The sequence below is a fragment of the Muscardinus avellanarius genome, assembly GCF_963383645.1.
Source record: "Muscardinus avellanarius genome assembly, chromosome: 2".
NCBI classification, from domain to species: domain Eukaryota; kingdom Metazoa; phylum Chordata; class Mammalia; order Rodentia; family Gliridae; genus Muscardinus; species Muscardinus avellanarius.
Genome location: NC_137787.1, coordinates 20,860,794 through 20,871,927, shown reverse-complemented (window position 1 = coordinate 20,871,927; position 11,134 = coordinate 20,860,794). Strand labels below are relative to the sequence as shown.

Sequence of the window (11,134 nt, the reverse complement as noted above, 5' to 3'; positions counted from 1 at the left end):
AGGAAGCCATGAGGATCCCTCCCTCCCACGAGGCCAACCAGAGTTGAAGAGGAGAAGGCCTGGGTACATGTGTGTGCACGCACACGTGTGTGTGAGGGGTAGGGGACCGTCATAAGAGGAGACATGAATACCCAAGTAGCAGGAAGTGCCTGAAATCAGAGCTCACTTGGGAAGTGCAGAGCACGGGGGCCTGGAGTAGGGCCAAAGGTATTATGGGGCATAGGGCAACGGGAGGGGAACAAGACCATGCTGCGGTGACCAGACCCTTCCGCCACAACCAGCCACTTCTGCCTTTGGAGAGTGTTTTGAAACACCGAGTGTGCGGATCTGTGTGTGGGCACACGCTGATGTAACAGACGGGCGGCGGGCGAGGAGGGCAAGGGGCTGTGGGCTCCCGGCTCTCTCTCTCACTCACACCAGCGCCCGCACAGGGGGTGCCGCCTGAGGGGCCCAGCACATCGCCCGCGCTCAGAGCCCTCATGACACGTGAGTACTGGCCTCCGGGATGGAGCTGCTGAGGAAGGTGGTGGGGGAGTCCGGGTCTGGGGAGGTTTGAGGAGGCAAGGGTGCCCCTGGGGAGTGAGAGTCAGGGTGGAGGCTGCAGCTCTGAGCCCAGACGCTCGCTTGGGGGGAGCTTTCCGCACTCGGAGGGCCTATCGTTCCCTCATCTGATTGCTGAGGACTGGGCAACTGGAGAAGACTAGGGGTGAGGTCGAGGGCAGACCTGGTGGCTTCTGCTAGTCCTTCTCAGAGCCTGGTGTCTCTTGGACCCCCTAAGGCAGGTCACCTGAAGTGGGGATCTCTGTGCTGACATGGGGGGAAGTAATTCTGAAATCTTCACTTCCCACGAATCTGGAATGGTTGGTTGAGGGGTAGAGGTTATAAACCCAAGATGGGGGCCAGGAACTTTCAATTCTTCTTTGCCAGGAGGAAGGGAGAAGCTTGAACCCTGGGCTCTAGAAAGGCACAGGACTCACTAGGCTCATGGGGTTCCTCACAGGTGACAGGAGCCCCCAGAAGCTGAGCAGGCCCAGCTATGGCTCCATCTCCACCCCACCTGGCCCAAGGCCACAGCAAGCGCCTCCCAGGGAGACCTACCTGAGTGAGAAGATTCCCATCCCAGATGCAGAGCCGGTGGGAATGCTGGGAACTTCCCGGGGGGGGGGGGCGGACTTTCAGGATTGACAGGCTTCTCTGGGACCTCACAGACTGGGGCAAGGGGATCTCCTGTGACCGTGGCAATTCCTTCCTGCTCCCAGCAGCAGTGATGGACACTGGCAACTGCCTCCTCCCGGCTCCTGTGCCCTGCACTTAGCTGAGTGCTTGGGAGTTCTCTAAAAATGATCAAATGGCTTTCTGAATGAATCTCTACTTTCCTATGAAGGGAAGTGGGCCTGGGGTGAGTGAGGATTGGCTACTAAAGATCCCTTTCAGCATTAAAGGAAAGGACACAGACCAGGGTGTTGGGAGGAGAGGAAGGGGCCGCAGTCACCTGCACTGCTGGATTCCCCGGCTGCCAGGCCAAGCCCTGGGATGGCGTTGGGGACCAGGGCCTCAGTGGACCGCAGAGACCCCTGCAGTCTAAGACGGGGCTGGGTAGGGAGAAGCCACAGCAGGGAGGCTTGTCCCCAGAGAGTTCCCTCTTGGGCTCTCAGGACCTGCTGTGTCAAGTCTGCACGAGGCCGCAAGTCAAGCCCAGGCCCGCTGCTGAGACAGCGGAACGTGGTGGTGACGTGCCCAGAGCTGATCCTCCGTGACTCAGCAAACCCTGCTGTGCCTTCTCCACTCAGCACCCTGCCCCGGGGTGGGGGGAGCGGGGGTCAGGGCTGCCAGCCTGGACCTCATGTCTCTGCTCCCACCCCAGGGCACGTTCAGCCTGCGGAAGCTGTGGGCTTTCACCGGGCCTGGCTTCCTCATGAGTATCGCGTTCCTGGACCCAGGAAACATCGAGTCAGACCTGCAGGCTGGGGCCGTGGCTGGATTCAAAGTGACTGAGTCGGGGCCTGGGGCGGGAGGTGACCAGGCTAAGATTGTGGAGACCCCAGCGGGCCGGGTTTCCCCAGGATGGCTGTATGGCTGGCTGGTCTTCCTGGGAGGTGGCATCAAGGTCAAAAGGCCAGCAAATGGTCCCCAGGGGAGGCTCATCTTCCTGCTCCATCTCTCCCACTCTCTCCCCATGGAGTGACCTTGGTTAGAGGGTGCCCAGGCTTGGAGGCTTCCTAGGACCGGCCCTTCTGGCTGAAGACCTTCCTGCCTCTCCACAGCTGCTCTGGGTGCTGCTCTGGGCCACTGTCCTGGGCTTGCTCTGCCAGAGACTGGCTGCCCGGCTAGGTGTGGTGACAGGCAAGGACCTGGGTGAGATCTGCCATCTCTACTACCCTAAGGTAAACTGGGGTGGGGGTGGGGTGGGGGGGACAAGACGGGCCCACAGGCCCTAAGCCCTTGAGCTACCATTTAAATAAATAAGCATATCAAATACATACGTCAAAAAAAAATACATCATTTTATCCAGTTGTCCCAAATGCAGTTGATAGATGAAAAGGCTGAGGGTGAACTAACAGCACCAGACTGAGGCCTGTGACCTTAGAAAAGAAGAGATTAGCCGGGCATGGTGGTGCACGCTTGAAATCCCAGCATTCCCAGCATTCGGGAGGCTGAGACAGAAGGATTGTGATTCAAGGCCAGCCTCAGCTACTTAATGAGGCCCTTTGCAACTCAGGGACCCTGTTTCAAAATAAAGAATTAAAAATAGGGCTGGAGGTGTAGCTTGGAGGTAGAATGCCCCTGGGTTTCATCCCTAGTACCAAAAAAAAAAAAAAAAAAGTCCTGGGAAGTGACTTGCACAAGCCTTAGCTCAAGCACGGCCATCGCTGGGCTGGACCCTGGGGAATCGGCAGCTGTCAGTGTCCAGTCAGGAAAACCATGGCTACACCACAAGATATTTCAAAGGGACGTAACGCAGACATTTAGTCTCTTGAAGTGTTGAAGGGCTAGAGGAGCAAAGGTAAAAGGTGTCACAAGCTCAGAAACCTGCTACACCCCAGGCGCGGGCCCAGGAGCCACCATTCTCTGCTTAGCTCCTAAAGCATGGTACCCACTGGTTAAGTGACCACCTGTGTTTCTGGTGCTCAGATTGCTTATTTTCCTTGCTGGTGCCACTGCTAAAAATATATATATATAATAATAATACTAGACACAGGGAAAGTGTTTTCTCTCTGCCTTCCAATCACTGTCTTAGTCCATTTTCCATTGCCATAACAAATACCCCAAGCTGGGGACATTGTGAAGAAAGTAGGTCTATTTACCTCACAGTTCTGGAGATCCAAGAGCTTGGCACTGGCTTCTGCGCAACTCTGGCCAAGGCCTCATGACAGATGGCATCGCAATGGCAGAAGCGCAGGCAGAAGAGAACACATGTCAAAACAGGAAGCCAGGATGACGGGGCCGACTTGCTCCTGGGAACTAACTGGGTTCCATGAGACCTACATACATTGATCTTCTGAGGGTAGCATCCTGATTATTTAATTACAATCTTCTAGGACCCACCTCTCAATATCACCACACTGAGACCAAATTTCCAGCACACAACTTTGGAGATATTCTTTTTTTTTTTTTTTTTTTTTTTTTTGCGGTACGAGGGATGGAACCCAGGGGCATCTCCCTCTTAGCTACAGCCCCAGCCCTATTTTTAATTGTTTATTTTGAAACAGGGTCTCTGCGTTGCAAAGGGCTTCAATAAGTAGCTGAGGCTGGCCACGAACTGCGATCCTCTGGTTTCAGCCTCCTGAATGCTGGGATTACAAGCATGCGCCCCCACGCCCAGCATATTCAAACCACAGAAATATATAAGCACTTCTTTTGTTGTTGTTGTAGTTTAGTTTTCTGTGGTACTGGAGACTGAACCAAGGAGCATTCTACCTCCAAGTTATATTCCCAGACCTTTTTATTTTTTGTTTGGGAACAAGGTCTCTGTAGGTGCTAAGAATCTCGCTAAATTGCTGAGGCTGGTCTCAAACCTGCAACCCTCCTGTCTCAGCCTCCCAAGCACTGGGACTACAGTTGTGCATCACCACACCCAGCTTCTTACAAGTTCTTCTTACAAATCTAACTGGAAGGGAGCTGGCAAGGGTGTCCTGCAAGTGTAGTTTGCAGGCTTCTAGCCTAGCAGCACAGTACAGAGTGTAGAAAGTGAGGGTAGGGTTGAAATGGCCAACAAATAACTGGCCCGCCCTTGATGATGGAATGCCCCTCCCCACAGGTGCCCCGCACGCTCCTCTGGCTGACCATCGAGCTTGCCATTGTGGGCTCAGACATGCAGGAGGTCATCGGTACAGCCATCGCTCTCAATCTGCTCTCAGCTGGACGGTACCCGCCCAGTGGTCATCCAAACCTCTGCCCAGGGCTAGGGAGAACGGCTACTTCTTTCCCAGTCCATTTCTCTCCCTCCCGGTCTCCCTTTTATCCTGCTGTCCCTGCTGACATAGGGCTACTGTTCTATTTCCCAAATTGAAAACAGACTTGTATAAGTCACACAGATGTGAGTCGCGCAGTTGGCAGCCCTGAGCTCCCTGCCACCTGAAGCCCCAACCTGGATCAGCCCTTCCTGGAGCCTTCCATCGACTTCCTGCACACTTCCCTGGCTGGCCCTGGCTGTCTGGGTTTGGGCTCCTGCCCCAGGAGGCTGTTCTCACAGTCTCACCTTGGGGCCCTGGGTGTGTGTTGGGGGACGGAGTGCAGACTCTGCACCAGGAGACCAGGAGACGCTGACTCAGGCCCCTGTGGTTCCAGAATCCCCCTCTGGGGAGGAGTCCTGATCACCATCGCAGACACCTTCTTTTTCCTCTTCCTGGATAACTACGGTGAGTGAGCCGGCCTCACTTCACGGCCATGGGAGGGAAGGGGCATCCCACCGCTCTGCTCTGGCCGCGAGGCTGGACTCCCCAAGGCTTCCGTTTCTTCCTCCATAACACGGAGAAAATAACAGAGAGACATCACAGGGCTGCGGCCGGGCTTGGGTGAGGTAATATACGTTAAGCCCTTGGCTCCGAGCCTGGAACACAGTGCTCCAATAGTAGCCGCTCATAATTATTTATGTTACAGGGTTTTTGGTTTGTTTGTTTGTTCTGCCCCTTTGCTCTGCCCCTAGGGTTGAGGAAGCTGGAAGCTTTTTTTGGATTCCTTATAACCATTATGGCCTTGACCTTTGGCTATGAGGTAGGATGCACCCCTCTCCCGCCATCCCCCATAGCCTGAGGGCGGGGCGGCCTCAGTGGGCTCGGCAGGTGACCAGGCTCCTCTCCTACAGTATGTGGTGGCCCGACCTGCGCAGGGGGCGCTCCTTCACGGCCTGTTCCTACCCTCGTGCCCGGGCTGCGGCCAGCCGGAGCTCTTGCAGGCCGTGGGCATTGTGGGCGCCATCATCATGCCCCACAACATCTACCTGCACTCGGCCTTGGTCAAGGTGAGCAGAGGCGAGGGCGGGAAGAGGTGCCCCTCCCTAGAGCTGCCGCCAGCCCCGAGCCTGGAGCTCCGCCCCGCCCCTTCCTCCAGGATTAGGTGGAAAAGGAATCAGTCTCCATTTATCCAATGTACAATAATGGGTGCTGGAAGCTAGGGGCCAATAACAAAAACAGTCAAGGGCCCTCTCTCCTAGAACCTGCGTTCCACCAGGAAGATGTGCCAGGACCCAGTAAATAACAAAGGGAGAGCCGGGCGTGGTGGCACTCGCTTGTAATCCCCACGCTTGGGAGGCTGAGACAGGAGTATCACAGGTTTGAAGCCAGTTTAGCGAGGCTCTCAGCAACTTAGTGAGACCCTGTTTCCAAATAAAATATTAAACAGGTCTGAAGGTGTAGTCTTGAGGTAGAAGGCCCCTGGATTCTATCCCTGGTATGTAAAATAAATAAATAAATAAATGAATAAATAAGAGCCGGGCGTGGTGGCGCACGCTTGTAATCCCCGCGCTTGGGAGGCTGAGACAGGAGGATCGCACAGGTTCGAAGCCAGCCTCAGCTACTTAGTGAGGCTCTCAGCAACTTAGTAAGACCCTGTCTCCAAATAAAATATAAAATGGGTCTGGGAGTGTAGCCCAAAGGTAGAAAGCTTCTGGGTTCCACCCCCAGTACCACAAAAAAAAAAAAAAGTGCAAAGGCCCTGGGGCGGTAATCAACCAGGCATGTCTGAGGATGGAGCCCAGTGAATGAATGGGAGGGCGGTGGGCAGGGAGTTGAGGGACCTCGAAGGCCAGGCTTCACACTGGCCACTGTGGACCAGGCCTCTGGCAAAGGCAGAGACACAGGAAGGGGCAGCTGACCAGTGCCTGGCCCCACTGCCACAAGGGGACACCGGGAAGAATTGGGGTTTAGAAGGAACACAGGTAGAAGTGTGGGGGTGGGACAGCGGGCTGACTCTGGGGGACTGTGTCCCTTCCCTCCCCTTTGACCTTCCCAGTCTCGAGAGGTAGACCGCACCCGCAGGGGGGACATCCGGGAAGCCAACATGTACTTCCTGATCGAGGCCGCCATCGCCCTGTCCGTCTCCTTGATCATCAACCTCTTTGTCATGGCCGTCTTTGGACAGGCCTTCTACCAGCAAACCAACCAGGATGCGGTGAGACCCTCTCCCAAGCAGCCGGGCAGTGCCCTCCCGCCCTCCAGGCTCTGCTCCCAGGCTCTGCTCCCCGAGTCTCTGTCCTGGGCTCTGGGGTCTCCCTCCTGGTAATCTTCATTCAGCAAATTATTACTATGTCAATTTAATTAATATATTTACTAAAGTCTTAATTATTATATTTATCAATATATTAATTTTACTAATAAATATTATCACGGCAGCCAGTGACTGGGACCATGCTGTCTTGCAGCATACATAGCCCGGGGCAGGGCGAAGCGACAGGGCCAAGCAAGAAATAAATACACAGGGTGCTGGGGAGGAAGCGAAGGTGGTGCCAGGCACGGGAGGCGGCGGGTGCTCAGGAAAGGCTTCTCGGAGCAGGTGACGCTGGCGCGACTCTGGAGCGCTGGGCCAGCTCCTCCTGGCTCTCTGGGCTGGACCTGTGTCTGGGCCCTGGGCTGTCAGAGCTGGCACTTACTGAATACCGGATCTAGTTTTGTTTTTTTTTTTTTTTTTTTTTTTTTTTTTACCTCCGGGCTATACTCCTAGACCAATTTTATACTTTATTTGGAAGCAGTGTCTCACCAAGTTGCTGAGAGCCTCACTAAGTAGCTGAGGCTGGCTTCCAACCTGTCTCAGCCTCCCCAGCGCGGGGATTACAAGCGTGCGCCCCCACGCCCGGCTCGGCTCTAGTTTCTGACCGGGTCAAAACCTGGCGTCTGAGTCCGCGCTCCCCTCTCCCCCCTGACCCGGTGCCCGCAGTTCGACGTCTGCGCCAACAGCAGCCTCCACGAATACGCCGAGATCTTTCCCAGGAACAACGACTCGGTGTCGGTGGACATTTACCAAGGAGTGAGCGCGCGGGCGGGCCGGGGCGTGGGCCGCCTTGCCCCGCCCACCGCGGGGCGGGGCCTAGCGCTGACCACACCCTCCCCGCAGGGCGTGATCCTGGGCTGCCTCTTCGGCCCCGCCGCCCTCTATATCTGGGCAGTGGGTCTCCTGGCCGCCGGGCAGAGCTCCACCATGACGGGCACCTACGCGGGACAGTTCGTGATGGAGGTGGGGAGGGCCAAGGGGCGCGGATACCTGGCCTTGCTGGCTCCTAAAGCAACCCACTGGGCACCGCCATAAGTCCCACTTTACAGAAGACAAAACAGCTGCAGAGAGGCGAGGCCATTTGCTGGAGGTCGCAAATAGTGGACAAACTGGAGCCTTTTCCCCCAGAGCCCTCCAAAAGTCTACAGCAAGCCGGGCGTGGTGACGCACGCCCGTAATCCCAGCATTGGGGAGGCCGAGACAGGACCACCCGGGTTCGTGGCCAGCCTCAGCTACTTAGTGAGGCCCTTTGCAACTCAGAGAGACCCTGTTTCAAAATAAAGAATAAAAAATAGGGCTGGGAGTGTAGCTCGGAGGTAGAATGCCCCTGGGTTCCCTCCCCAGTACCTTCAAAAAAAAAAAAGAAAGAAAATCTCAGCACCGGTTATGGGAGAGGGCGAGGGCCCCCATTTCTCCCACCTGAGGGACAGGGCCGGCCTCATTTCAGAGGTGGGAAGTGTCCCAGGCGCGAGGTGGGCTGGGACAGGGTGCCTCCTCGGGAGTCCCAGTGGGCCCGCACCAAGCGCTCCCCCCACCCAGGGCTTCCTGAGGCTGCGGTGGTCCCGCTTCGCCCGCGTGCTGCTCACCCGCTCCTGCGCCATCCTGCCCACCGTGCTCGTGGCCGTCTTCCGCGACCTGAGGGACCTGTCCGGCCTCAACGACCTGCTGAACGTGCTGCAGAGCCTGCTGGTGAGGCCCCGCGACCCCCCAGCCCCGCACCCCAGGCCTCCGGGGCCCTGGAGCGCAGCAATCGCCCTCCTCCCATTTCACACACGGGGAGGTCGAGGAACCACGTTAGGGGACTCGGGCACAGCTGGAATTCAAACTCGGGCAGCCTGGCGCCATGGCCCCGCCGCATCTCTGCTGCTGTGGAAGGCTCAGAGTGGCGAGGGGGTCGCGGAAGGCTCACCGCCAGGCCAGGCTGCTGCAGGGGCTCAGCCTCCCCTCTCCACAGCTCCCCTTCGCCGTCCTGCCCATCCTGACGTTCACCAGCATGCCGGCGGTCATGCAGGAGTTTGCCAACGGCCTGTGAGTGTTCCCACCGGGCACCGGGCCGCTATCACCACCTAGAGGCAGGAGCCGCCATTATCCCGTTATCCGGATGAGGCCCCCGAGGCTCAGAGAGGTTAGGGAGCCCGTCCAGGGCTGCACAGCTAGCAAGGTGGGAACCAGGACTGGAATCCGAGGGTGGGAGCCATTCCTAGAGCCCGAGCTCACCCTCGGCTCACCTCTAGGCAAATCCCAGCCCGGGGTTCCGGAGGCTAGAGGCCGGGGCGCGGGAGGGTGGGGCGACGCTGGGCCCGGCTGAGGTCCCTGTCCCTAGGCTGAGCAAGGCCGTCACCTCCTGCATCATGGCGCTGGTCTGCGCCATCAACCTCTACTTCGTGGTCAGCTACCTGCCCAGCCTCCCCCACCCCGCCTACTTTGGCCTCGTGGCTCTTCTGGCTTGCAGCTACCTGGGCCTCACTGTCTACCTGGTACTGGGGGGCGCCGGGGAGGGGCAGCAGCTGGGAGGGGGCGGGGCTCAGCCTCTCCCCGCTCACAGTCCCCCTCCCCAGGCCTGGACCTGCTGCATCGCCCACGGAGCCACCTTTCTGGCCCACAGCTCCCACCAGCACTTCCTGTATGGACTCCCGCATGGGGAGCAGCAGGGTGGGCTGCCTGGAGGAGGCGCCGCAGGACCTGGCTAGGCGGTGTGATGAGAGGGGAGCCCACACTTGGGGACACGCCCAACTCAGTGTTTCCCAGTTGGATTCTCTGGGGACCACAAGCATTAAAACTGGAACCACACGGAGAAGATTAGCTTGGCCCCAGGGCAAGGATCACGGGAAAATTCCTGAAGCTTTCCCCCCCCAAAAAAAAAACTTAAAAAAAATGTGTAACCTCTGGATCGCAAGTGTCCTCGTCTGTAAAATGGACACACTAACCTTGCCAAGCACGGAAAGCATTTTAACACAGCACCAGGCACTTGGAACTTAGAAATAATAAGATGGATGTGGTGGGGCACCCTTGTAATCCCAGCATTGGGGAAGCTGAGACAGGAGGATCTCAGGTTCATGGACGGCCTCTGCTGCTTAGTGAGGCCCTCTGCAATGCAGTGAGACCTGCTTCAAAATAAAGAATAAAAAAAAAAAAATTAGGGCTGTGTAGCTCGGCGGTAGAATGCCCCTGGGTTCTATCCCTAGTACCGCAAAAAATAATAATAAATAGGGCTGGGGGGGGGGGTGACTCGGAGGTAGAATGCTGGAGGATTCAATCCCCAGTACTGCAAAATAAAAATTCAAAGGCTGTAGCTCAGTGGTAGAGGGCTTGCCTAGCCCATTTGAAGCCTGGGTTCAATCTCCATCACCACAAAACAAAACAAAAATTATTTTATTTTTTGTGGTACTCGGGGTATAACCCAGGGGCTTTTCTACCTCCGGGCTACACTCCCAGACCTATTTTTTATATTTTATTTGGAAACAGGGTCTCACAAAGTTGCTGAGAGCCTCACTAAGTAGCTGAGGCTGGCTTTGAACCTGCACGATCCTCCTGTCTCAGCCTCCCAAGCCTGGGGATTACAAGCGTGCGCCACCACGCCCGGCCTAAAACAAAAATTATTTAAAAATAATTATTGTGCGCATATAAGAGTAACCTGGCAAACACAGACCCAAAGCGGGGAGGTGGAGACGCAGGCTCCAAACCGGCAGCTGTGTCTCCACCTGCGTCCACAGCCTGATGAATGCGGACAAATGCTAGCTCCAGTCCCTTCCCAAAAAGCGGGGTCGCTGGAAGGCTACAAACCTAAAGCCTTAAGAAGCCCCTTCCCCAGGTCTGGCTCGCTGCTACTCTGCGCTTGCAACCCATTTTTCCAGGGAGTGAGAAACGCGGACGCCTTCTCCTTCCTTCAGGCCGCAGGTCATCAGAACCCATGAGTCCGCGCCTTCAAGTCCCAGCTCATTGCCTTTCCTCGGGGACCGGGCAGACGGGCTCCCACGCCGCGGCTAGCGCTCCCTCGCGCCCTCTCCAGCTCCCCCTAGGGGCAGGGCCGGCCCCGAGCGCCCGCGCTCCCGCCGAGGGCGGTGCTGGAGTGCGGGGCCCGCCACGGCGGGAGAGTCCTGGGGCCGCGGAGGTGGGGTGGCCGTGTGGGCGGGGAACCCCTGCGCCGCCGGAAGCGGCCGGGCACCCCTTCGCCCCACGAAGAGGCGGCACTTTACAGACGCTCCCTAGGCTGTTTCTAGGCTCCCCGAAGTCCCTCCTCCCGTCGCTGGGACTGCAGCCTAGGAGCTGGGGAGAGCTGCAGCGAGGAGGGGTCGCCGAGCCTTCCCCCTGGCTCGAGCCTGGGGCCGGTGCGGCGCCTGCGAGCTGCACCGATTTCCCGGGGAGCCTGCAGGGCAGGCGGCGCGCTCGGCGCTCCTGTTGGGGCGCTTGTTTATGAGAAGAATTTCCT

At 57.3% G+C, this 11,134-nt stretch overlaps 1 protein-coding gene across 1 annotated transcript; it reads left to right on the top strand.

The window, feature by feature from the left end:
• Positions 1-1,002: 1,002 nt before the first annotated feature.
• On the top strand, positions 1,003-9,395 carry SLC11A1 (solute carrier family 11 member 1; the record flags this gene model as incomplete). Its single annotated transcript, XM_080689323.1, has 14 exons — positions 1,003-1,134; positions 1,865-1,987; positions 2,265-2,384; positions 4,259-4,365; positions 4,789-4,859; positions 5,147-5,214; positions 5,306-5,461; positions 6,451-6,609; positions 7,372-7,461; positions 7,549-7,668; positions 8,245-8,394; positions 8,660-8,733; positions 9,029-9,182; positions 9,264-9,395. Exons 2-14 carry the CDS (start codon positions 1,916-1,918, stop codon positions 9,393-9,395), a joined length of 1,473 nt encoding a protein of 490 aa, XP_080545449.1. The 5' UTR covers positions 1,003-1,134; positions 1,865-1,915.
• Between the last annotated feature and the right edge of the window lie 1,739 nt (positions 9,396-11,134).